This window comes from Bacillus rossius, assembly GCF_032445375.1.
Source record: "Bacillus rossius redtenbacheri isolate Brsri chromosome 9 unlocalized genomic scaffold, Brsri_v3 Brsri_v3_scf9_1, whole genome shotgun sequence".
Classification (NCBI taxonomy): domain Eukaryota; kingdom Metazoa; phylum Arthropoda; class Insecta; order Phasmatodea; family Bacillidae; genus Bacillus; species Bacillus rossius.
The window spans coordinates 21,221,832-21,234,029 of record NW_026962012.1 but is presented as its reverse complement, the minus strand read 5'-3'; the positions used below and the strand labels follow the sequence as shown (position 1 = coordinate 21,234,029).

General features: G+C 35.4%; 1 protein-coding gene across 4 annotated transcripts in view; it reads right to left on the bottom strand.

Annotated features, from left to right (window-relative positions):
- The window catches only part of LOC134542689 (mortality factor 4-like protein 1), a 68,010-nt gene extending 56,201 nt beyond the window's left edge, over positions 1–11,809 (bottom strand). For 2 of the 4 annotated variants that reach the window (XM_063387152.1, XM_063387153.1), the window contains exons 1-2: positions 11,057–11,171; positions 3,894–4,008 (exon numbers count right to left, since the gene is read on the bottom strand). In XM_063387152.1, coding sequence (XP_063243222.1) covers positions 3,894–4,008; positions 11,057–11,135 — 194 coding nt within the window. In that variant the 5' untranslated portion in view covers positions 11,136–11,171. Of the gene's footprint in view, positions 1–3,893; positions 4,009–11,056; positions 11,172–11,421 lie in introns of those variants that run through there. The other 2 variants (XM_063387150.1, XM_063387151.1) reach the window with 2 other exon arrangements.
- Positions 11,810–12,198: the final 389 nt, after the last annotated feature.

Here is a 12,198-nt window from a genome sequence, read left to right as displayed (position 1 = left end):
CACAAATACATTTCAAACTCTTTTATTTGAAAATAACCAATAACAGTTTCGATCAAATCAAGTCATAAATACAATTTCCAATGGTAGGTATATTTTTCCAGTTATTTTTTGTATGTGCAAAGAATGATTGTTGTCTTAGCCGAGGACGATTATGATTTGTCAAAAAAAATTATGTTTTTTTTAATGTCAAATTCACATTTAGAACAGATATAACTTTTTAATTCTGTTGTACAAACCAATACTTAATAAATTAGAAAAATTAGTTAAATTCACTACAGTAACAAGATTAACTAAATATCAGAATAGGAAACACCAATAGAATAATCATTAGCATATACAAGATAAATGAAAGAAATTTTTTTATTATATTGTTCACAAATATTTCATTAGGAAAATGAGTTGCATTTTAGCAAGTCGGGGAATTCCATATAATTAATCAATAAAAAAATAATTTTAAATCCTGAGGTTTTCAAAATGTATTATATTTGGTGATTGTGTTCTACTCATCAATATGACCAAAATGACAAAGTTTATATTTTTTTGTCCTTTTATTTTTAATCTATACATTTTTAAAAAATTAAAAAAATTACAATTTTGTAGGAATGTTTTGAAATATTTAAATGCATGCAACTCTAAACCGTATGTCCTAGAAAGCTCAAATTTGTACCATTCTCTTTAGAACGACAAGGGCTTTAATTTGAATTATAACTTGAGTGTATCACATCACTTTATATTTTTTTCCAAAAAAACCAATACCGTATCGAAATTTTTCATTTTTATGAGGAGAAAAAATATTTTATACCAAACCTCTTTATTAAGTTGTGTACAAAGTTTCAAGATGGTATTCCAATGGTATCATGATGAAATGATATTTTTTTATGAAAATTGATGCATGTGAAAATATTGCTAATTCATGACTTGTTACATCATAAAAGAACTTGTCTAACTTTTTTATTTAAACTTGTCTTAGTAACTGCTTCTCCACTATACACGTACAAGTTAGGTGTGAACAGGGTGATGATAGTGACATGCGACAGTCGGCTTCCTCCGCCGGGGCTTGTCTCCAGCCATGTGCTGTGAGCTGTCTCTGAGTGCGAGTCAACACACACGTGGATAAACCCTGGGGCAGATACTGTTGCAGACACAGGCATTGGGTAGCTAGACATATAAGGAATGTCACACCATGGATGACAAAGCTAAATTATATTATTGAGGATGGAATGAAAATTTGCACTTCTTGCCACTTAGAGTTAAGTAAGAAACAATCTGAAAGTGATATAAATAATCATGATGAACCAGTGGCTGAAATTGTAAATACAAAACCAGGCTGCAGCAAAGATGATCCTGAGTATATGGATATAGAATCAGGTACAGATTTTTTAATGCCTCATTAACATCAATAGGATAATCGCCTGTTGTTAAAATAAAATGTAAATTAAATAATAAATATCGCAAAGAAGAACTCGACAAAATTAAATTAAGATTTAATTAAACTTATTTTCCAAGCTGGCAACATAGAAGAGGATAACAAGGATCAACCAGACAACTCACACACAGAAATCCTTAATCAGCTAAAAGAAAAATTTGAAAAAGCAACCAGTTGGTCTTGTGCAAGAATGGAACATGAATTTGGTATTAGTAACTATATGGCGAGGAAAGAAAAGGAAGTGACATCCACACCTGATCCAAAACCTGGGAGAACTCTACGTCGCGAAACAGGAATTGTATAATACCGATCAAGTGAGTAGGCAAATGCCTGGAACAAAAGATTATGTCTCCAAGGGTAAGGACACTGAAATTAAGCCAATACATGTTCAAAAAAGGTTGATTTTGGGAAATTTACATGAAATTTACAATATTTTCTAATCATAATTTCCTTATTTAAAACTTGGCTCTTCAAAGTTGGCAGTACTGCATTATTGCTGGTGCCAGTGGCACTCATACTGTCTGTGTTTGCTCTGCACACCAGGATATCAAACTCATGTGTTCAGGAAGAAGGTTAAATAAATTGACACTTCCTGGTTCTGAAAGTCCTCCATCGAGTTACGAGGAATGTATGGCTAAGGTTATGTGCAATCCACCATTGCAGGCATGCTTCCTAAATTAATATGACTACTGTCCCAATATTGAGAATTTTAAAGAAACTTTAACCGTGTTTTTCGAGGAGAAAATGATTGACAACATCACTTACAAACAATGGATTACTGTTGACCGATGCAATTTCAAAACATTTACCAAACCATTTGACGAGTTTGCTCAAGAATTTGGCAATTGATTGAGTAACCTTAAAAAATATGGTTTTGTTGCTAAAAAACAATCAAGGTTTTTCTCTGAAAAAAAAAGTCTTTGTTGGAAGAAAGTGAAGCTGTAGTAACATTGGATTTTGCCGAAAGTTATTAGTTTGTTCTACAAGGGTTTCATTGGAACAATTCTATGGCTACTGTGCACCCTTTTGTAGTGAATTTCAAGGAAAGCAATCAAGAAACAGGAAAACAATAGCTAGCTTACCAGAGTTTTGTTTTTGTATCAGACTGCCTAACCGCAATACTGTCATTGTTCATGCTTTCCAAAAAGTTAATCCTATTTCTGAGAAGTTATTTGACAAATTTGAAAAAAAAAAAAAAAAAATACTATTTTTCAGATGGTTCAGCTGCATGTACAAAAATCTAAGGAAATTTCTGAAACTTTGCTATCACAAATAGGGCGTTGATGAACTTGAAGCTTAGTGGCACTTTAGCTACATCACACGGGAAGGGAATTTGTAAAGGAGTTGGGGCTCCGGTAAAAAAGCTTGCTGCCAAAGCTAGCTTCCAAAATCCATTAGAAAATCAAATTCTAACATCTTTTCAGCTTTTTCAGTGGGGTATGAAATATGTTCAATCAATTAAATTTTTTTATGTAACCAATGAAGAGTATATAAATGAATAAAAGATCCTACCACAGAGGCTTGAAAAAGCTGTGGCAGTCCCTAGGACCCAGAAATTCCATGCCAGATCCCCTCTAGATCTAAATAGATTCAAAAACCAAAATTTACTTATTTTCTGATGATTGGAAACGCATAGAGTACAGATCAGCTCTGGTGATGAAGACATTCCATTTGAAGAAATTGTGGGTTTTGTCGCTCGTGCATAAGATAAGGAGAGGAGGTTGGCACATGTTGACTCAAAAGATGATGTTGATAAAGAAGTTCATGTTTCCTTTCTTCACCCTAAAGGACCATCCCCATCATTCACATATCTTAGGAGAGCAGATACCTTAGCACTGCCAGTAAACTATATTGTGTGCTAACTACATCCAACCACCGCAACAGGTAGAACCTGCCAAGTTCCAGATTTGAGATGTCTGAAGCAGCACAAGTTCTGGCAAAGAAGATAACTCATCTTTACTAGTTTGAAGTGCTAAAATAAGGAGAAAAAATACACATATAACTATGAGGGACCATACTATAGAAAACACAGTAGATTTGTGGCTATAAAATGTTACTTTTGCTTTAGTGAAGTTACTATTGTTGATGTGTATCACAGTTGTTGAACGGCTCTATGTGCCACTGAAACCTTCATGTCTGATGCAAGATGACCTGGATGACAGAGAAGACTACAAAGAGACTAAGTGTTTCGAGTTTCAATCCTTGGCAAGCAAGAGCTGTTTGTATTCAAATATATAACTGTTGTAGTAATGTCATTGGTTCAGTCATATTTTGTTAATTCTTTAAGAATTCTTTGTTTGCTTAACAGAAAAGCAAATTTTTAGGCAGTATACGTTACAGCAAAATATGGTAATAAATTACACTGCATTTGTCAGTAAAATAATTTTTTGCAGCATTTAGCCCACCTTCCAAACCTACCTGCGTGCACACGTTTATCCTGCATGAACCTAGTAGTTGAAGTACTCACTGAGGGTTTGACTTGAGCGTTTTCTGCAGATCCTTCTGCTTCTGAATGTTGGCATCATTGTATTTCAACACTCTGTTTTCTGGAACCCACTCGTCCCAACTGCAAACAGTGCCATCTATTACAAAATTACTTATTAATTGTGCACACAGATATTCTTTAACAAGCTACCACTACACAGACAACAAGGATAGCTGAATCACTAATTCCACTCAGACACTACGGCTGACACAACACAACACAACACAACACAACACAACACAACACAACACAGTTATGCTAGATCTAGTTTAACTTAAGAGTGCCATGCACATTGGTCTCTCTACCAGTTTCAATCAGGGATCAGACGTCACAAGTATGAATGTTCTGTGTTTGGTAGGCCTATGTACAAAACCACATATAAAATATACTCAAAATTTCCTCTCAGACTACAATTTAATTTTGTAAGTATAATTTTTGTTGTTGCTAATCTGGGTTCTGAATAAGGCCCCAACTGGAGAGGAGTCACGATCCAACTGCACTTGCCTGGCAGAGAAGCTCTGGAGCTCTGGGGTCAGAGGGGGTGGGGACCTCAGTAAAAGAACACACCACATTCCAGTCATCATTTTTTTAATATGATTTTAAGACCTGAAGGGTCACTACAGTTGCATTTTATCACCATGCCATCTACGTGATTTTAGATTTACAATTTTTAAATAAATATGTTTTCTTTGTTCAGTGAAATGTTCCCAACTCTGCAAATATACATACATTTTTTAACCAGTCTTGTGCAATATTAATGTTTGAAGTATAAAGTTGCTGCTAGAGAATACTTTTAATATTTTAATTTTTAACAAAACTTTTACTAACAACAAGGGTTTCTATGAAACATTTACAATAAATTTGAGCTGTAGCAAATAGAAATAATAACTTATTGTAAACAACATAAAACTTGAATTATGTGCCTGCTTTGCATGAAAATGTATGATACTCCATACATTGTGAAAATGGCTCTGCCCGATGCTACCACCCCAACTAACATCATGAGCGGATTTAAGGCATCAGGAATTTTCCTGTTCAACCCTGACATATTTACAAGAGAGCATTTCATGCCTGGTTATGCCACTGATAACCCTGGACCAGTGACACTGAATAATCGGTCAACGATGGAACTGAAAATGTGGAAACACTACACTTCCGCAAACACCATCAGAGCCATTATGCGATGGACCTGGTAACCCAAGGACACCAAATGATGTCTTTGACCGGTCCCTCAGGGGTTTTGGCCCCCAGAAAGCCTACAACTCCTATGGAAGTTAGGCCTCTCCCGAAATCAGGGGCAGAAAACAAATCAACTATGGACACAAATGCAAGTGAAGCAAAGCAGATTGTAAAATGCTCAAAGAAAGCAAATAGGTTGATACAATTGACGATGAGTAGGAAGGTATGATCAGGTACGCAGAATCTTTAAATTTCAACAGCAATTCAGAGGAAAACTTGGCTGATGAACAGCAAACACCCCAAAACTAAGAAGTTTGTGGAAGACAAGGTTCCAAGGAATAAGGTAAGGATCCCAAAGTAATGATCTGATGACCTTGTTGATGATTTCAGCTTGGGTGATTATGTTGCGGTGAAATAATATTGTGAACTATATCCTCGTAAAATAAGTGAAATTGTGGAAGATGACTGAATGAATACCATGCGAAATGTCATCATCTTTGGAGATGGCTAGCAACAAAGGTACAAGAAGAAAGGACTCAAAAAACTTTAACTACAAATAATGACGGCCAATGATCCACAAAATTACTCTGTTGAAATGTATTTGTAGATGTAATTGTAAATGTATTCTCCATTTTGTAATTATAACCAAGAGCTTTATAGATGTTTAATATTCAAAAATATGTTGTACTTTATTTCAACACTAAAATTTTCTTTCTGTATTCTGGCGTGCTGTTTGTGCAATTAGAATCCTTTTTTGCCTGCATATCATCTCACAGTGGAAAAAGTGAATCTATTAACACTTATGCCAACTTAGCTCATGGGTTGGAGTAGTTTGATATGGAACGGATAACGTTAATATATAAAATACAAAGTGGTATTTTGAAATTAATTGTAATGGGAATTTTAGCCAAAATGTTGTGAAGACATTTAATCACAGAATTATTATATTAAATGTTATATTTATTCAGTCATAGAATAATAATATGGTAATGCTAAAAGAAATCTTTGCAAAATGAATTTTTTCTTTGTTAATTATTGATCTATTGAAAAAGTAACTTATTTCTTTTGTATTAATTATTTTATGAATTTGGGTGATATAAAAAAAATATAGAAAAGAGTTTGGTTCTTTCAGAACGTTTAGTCAGTTGAGGGACAACATGGAAATGAACTGTATGCGTGTGACAGCAATCCACAATTTGATAGACATTCAGACGTCATCTGCTACGATTACGTAGCATGCTGGAGAGTTATGTTTCGGAGGTGAAGGGCATAACTAGAATATGTTATTGGATTCGTTAATTCAAAATATTGAAACCAACATCATGTGGAATCTACACTCATCGAACTTTATTGCACGTCAGCAGTGATAGAATTTTGGAATACAGTGAATTATTGTACCTGTCTCCGTGGAGTTATATAAACTCACATTGAAAGTCAGGAGATAAGAACTTCACGCCACGAATCGTATTCCCCACTCCGAGGACCAGCAACCTGTCAGGTCTACTGAATGCTCACAGCATCGCGTCATCTCCCTACGTCATCTTATCGAAGCATGTTGGAACCTAGAAGGCTATAGTGGTGAATAAGAGTGTCATCGACTGCAATAAGTAATTTTCTACTATGCATCGTGTCTTCATCCACGAAAACCAACAACCGTAAGGAGGGCTACTGAATTCCATACTCAGTAGTCATTCTTCGAAGGCAATCCACCGAACAGTATTGGAACGTGTATCGAGGATGTTCATTGATGAATACACTTGATGACCGTATCATAGTCAGGTGACAGTAGAACGTTTCTTATATGCTATGTACCTGCTGTGTGTAGTGTTGCTAACTGGTATTAGTGCCAAGTACAACAACATTCATATTTCTTAGTTTTCTTCTCGTTTTAGCATTGGCCACTATTTACATATGGTATCTCTTTATGCTTTATGTTGTTGAACAGGCTAAATAAATTTATTTACTATTACTTATAAAAACTCAGAAGACACCTAAGAAATAAGAGTTTCATTCCATTTTGAAATTATCACTCAACGCAAGTAGCTAGACCACGGTTAATTTTATTTAAAATACTTCAACAAGAAGTTGTAGCTCAAACTGTTCATAGATATCTAATGTGAAATTTATGAAGTTATAAACAAAATGTAATTGGAATTTGAATGTTATTGAGATACACATTAAAAATTGTGTGTATAGTTTTCATGAGTATAGTTCTGCAGAGCTTACGTACGTGTCATATTGTGATCTCAGTGCCCACTTCTGAATTGCAAAAAAAAATTACTACCCTGATATCATTTTAATGATTTCTAAATCTTTTCAACTGTAAATAAAATACTTGTATTGAAAGTCATCAAATTTTTTTAATGGTGGTGCTCATTTAAGGTAGGTCTATACATAGTATACACTTCTCATTACTTAAAGATTTGCCACTATTGTGAGAGCAAAGTACTCATTAGAGGTGTCTTCATTTGAATGATTGACAAAAGTGGCTCACAACCCGGTGTGCTGGGTCGTGAGGCACGCCCCACACACTACTACCAGGGTTGCGGCTCTCCAAGATTACTGCCAGAGCTTGTCAAAACGGCACAGAGAAATAAACGCATTACTCCCCCCCCCCCCCCCGACTTTAGATTCTAAGTGTGTGAGCGAAACACAATATAAATAATCATCAAAGAAAAATTACAATCCAAATGTTTAACTCGCGAGTAGGTGATCGCAGCTATAAATAAAAAAAGGCATAAAATTATAAAGCATTTATTTATGCTCCCAAAAGATTTGTTAGGCTAAATCATTACAATCACTGAACAATAGCAGTGAGCTTATATCATACCTCAGTTCAATACCAAAAATTATTTACCAAAAATTAATTTGCTTACAAATTACATGCGTACCAAATTCCCCACACATCATTTTCTAAAACTGACCAAAAGGTAAATTTTACCAACGACACTAAATATAAATGTACTATTGCTGAAGGAAAAAAGAGCCTGATAAAAAAAATTTTAAAAGGAGGCTGTTTCTCGTCAGTGAAGATCATTTTTGCACTCGACTAAAAATTTTAATTGGGCATAGAATTTACTCATACAACTGCCAAAGAATAAATATGTTACAAACTAATGCTATCCTATACCTATTTTACATTAGTCCTACTAGTGGTATTTATTTGAGTCTCTTATAGTTTCTGTGCACATATACTTCGTAAAAAGGCAAACTAGGCAGTTCCGGGCTTCATAAAATCAATTTCTCTTAACGAGGCTCACTGGACACATTCGAGTTTAACGAGTTTATCCAAGGTGCAGTTACACTGGTTGCAGCGTTTCTCTTCGTCTCTCGATGAGTTGGGCACTCTCAATCTCGCATGCCCCGGCACAGACCAAGTTCCTGGTAAACCTTGGTAAATAGTAGCGTGGCAGTTACCACCCTTTACGTAAACACGCCCCACCGCCCAGTGACGAAACTAAACTAGCAGTGCTCGCGTTTATTGCTCCGCGCACCTTGTATTGAAGACAACACAAGACTCCAGAAGGGCACTCCACATTATTACGTTCAGTGGTGCGTGTCGCAGCAAACACTCGCGTGCAAGCAGGACACATGTGCCTCGGCCCGGCCCCCTCCCCCTCGCTATCGGCCCGCCCACAGACTATCACACTGTTTACACACTAATTAATACCAATAACTATAAAACTAATTCTACACCCAAAAACAACTAAAATAACGACATATTAAAATATCTAAAACCTAAAATTACCAAAGAAACAATACTCTTTAAAAAAATAACTTCACAGTTCAGATTTTCACAGTCTCAAAGCTTTAAGTCCATTCTCGGTTATGCTTCACAGTTCGTATCAACTTTGGCGTAAACACACTGCAGTAAATTTCTTACCCAGTAAAATTTAAAATAACAGAAAAAACTTATAAAATAAATATGTGGCATAATAAAAGAAAATCAATAATCACTAAAATAAGCAAATGACTATTAGATAGTGATGTAGCAATGATTATGTCACAATGTGTATGTAAGTAACCCACATTACGGATTCTAAAATCAATAAAAAACCAAAAACATAAAAATAAAGAATGAAAAAAGTGGGGTAGGAAACCAAACCCAAACAAAGCAACCAGTAGTTCTCTACAAGTGGGCGTGGCACCGCATGTCGGCAAGGGGGGGGGGGGGGGGGGGGGGGGGGGGGGTCCGCCCGGCCACGTGGCGGCTCCTCAGGTGGTTGTTTCTAATACCACGTGGCGGGGAGCTGTGTGCTGGTGACATCTTGGTTCACATTTTGGTAACTAAGTAGCGCTGGTGTGGAGTGTTAGTGTTATTTCTAAGAATAAATATCTTCATTACGGCGGCTGCAACTTGAACACAGGGACAGGAATGGGTGGGCCGCGATGTTAGCCACTTTTTCCAACCGGAGATAAAGAACTAAATAAGCAATATAGATTGTCCTCTGCTAAGGACTCCCATCTTGTGCACTGGCGCCAACAACTTTGTCTTCTGCTACTGAGTTCCAACACCAGAGGCCACCAATTTTTTTAGTAGTGGCGGTACATTCAAAAATAACCAGAGGGCGTAAACAGCTAGCTTTGTCATTGTTTGCTAGTCTTTGTCGTATTTTTTTTATAGTGGCTGCAAATCAAAAAATACGCAAATTACTAAAGAAATCATCTTGAGTCAATAAACACTTTAATTTGCTGTATATAAGATACCACTATAACAAAGCTATAACAAATCCAGATTATGTACAGCCTTCCCCAACCATCCAGCAATAATAATTTGATATAAATTTTTTGTCATATTTAAGGTTAGATTTAAAGTTTTTCCTTTTTCAAAGTTATTGCGAAAATAATTCTTCAGGTTTATTGTTTTTATTATTAAAATTCACAAATTTATATTTCAAGTATTTTTTTGCTGCCCTCTTTGTGTGGGAAGGCATGCTGACGTGATTTTCCTTCATTTTTTCCACGACCGAGGCTTTGTTTCACACGCTAGATGTGTGAGTCATGGTCACGGGAGTGTGAGAAAGATACAAAATCGCTGCTTCGTGGGAACAGAAGTAAGCATTTCGTGGAAGCTTTTGTTGCCATGCGCCGTGATTGGCTGAAAATTACGTCAGCAAGCCCAGGACACTGCCTGCACGAAGGGTAGGAAGGCTGTGTATTAGTCGTCCGAGCACCGGGCTGAGCAGGCCGTGGTCAGGCGATGGCTCCGTGTTTTACATTTTTTTAGGTATATTTAATTTTTATTTATTCTGTGGAATATAGTGTGATTTTTACATGAATAAATAAAACAGGTAATACATTAAACTTTGTGTATAAATTTAATCTTTCTTCGTGACCTGCTACTAACCTGTATGTTCCACTCATCACCTAATTTGAGCTAGCCGGAGGTGGTGGGTGGTGACAAGAGTGGCAGAAAGCAGGCTGTTGTATGGCTTTCATTTGAACATGCTGAGAACCAAAATAACTAATGTAGGTAATAAAAAATGCTGGTTTACACAAAAAAAAAATTTCCCAACCTTGATATAATGTGCTATATTGCAAGTCACAAGTTGTCAAGCTGTACTTCCACACTGCCAAAAAAACATCCCTGTCAAGGTTTGATGCTTGGGTTTGGATGTACAATAGGGATTATCATGTTTTTAATTTTTATTTACCTCCCACTACACCACAATTTCCAAACACAAAACATACATTTCCTTATAGCCTATATGGAGACTCACAGGAATCGGCAATACAATTAAAGCACCAAATAGTGGTGGCCCTGTCAATGCACAGGTATTGTAATTTGACCTATAAATCATATCATCACCAACACAGTTTTCAGGGTTAAACAAGAAAGATTGTGGTACTGCATACAACCATTTACGGAATGTTTTTATTTCAATTACAGAAATACCACAATGAAAGAATTTTACCAATTACCCATTACACTTAACTACTAAGAGCAGACACTCTTAAGTACTTACTTCTTATTCCAACCAGCATAATGAATGTAATATTTTGCTTGACTGTCCTGCATTTCTGCTTCCAAACATTTTGCTTCATATATCAAAGGTCCATGATAACAAAGAACCTTTTCACCTATAAAACAAAACAAAATCTATATTACACTAACAAATTCATATAAATTAACTAAGTCAAAAATAAATAGTTTATTATCTCTCAGCAGAAATATACCAAATTATATATTTCTCAGTAGGACATTAATTATAGTCACATTAACATTTCTTAGGCTGAATTATAGTTAATTAATACAAAACAACATGCAGATTAATAATATATATTAACATATTTATTCGAATCAACAATTGAAAATTTTAAGACCACCTACCTTTTTCAAAAATCATTTTGCTGTCTTTTGACATTCGGAAAAGAAACACTGCACAACCTAGCGGCTAAAAACAAATAACACGATAAAAAAAATACTATGAAGGAACAAAATTATTACGAATAAATATTTTACGAAAACAATAGTTTTAAAAGAAGTTATACATGATTAGGTAAATAAAACAACAATTTTTTAATTCTCAACAACTTTTCAGCCGGTTTTTCCATGAGAAATGAAGAGTGAAGCGACTCCAGTGAGCAAGAAGACAAATATCTTTTTTTTTGCCCTAACTTATCTAAAACAATATGTATATATACTTATTTATATATATTTATAATTTATTAATTAAATTATATTTATGAATAGTAGTGCTTCCTGACACAAGATGGCATTGTAATCGCCTCGCCAAAATAATAGCTCAGATATCGTTGGCTCAGATGTACGATGAGGTTATTTTCCAAAAAATATCGATCTTTGTAAACAACACGAAAGCAGAAAAATAAATAAAGAGTTTTGTTAATCTTTTTGTCTTTAACAATTCCTTAATCAGGAAATTCTTCAATGCATTCTTATTTAAATATTCGACTGCCATAGACATTGCTAGATTGTCTCAAGTGAACAAAAACAAAACATTCTTTAAGAAGACATTCTTATCAGAGCCCGTCTACAATAGTCCGAACCTATGCGTGGTCCGTGTCCTTATCCGAATGTGAGTGACGTCACATTGTCTCACCGAAAACTGCCCTGTCCACAATTGCGATGTCCGATGTCCGAATGTAT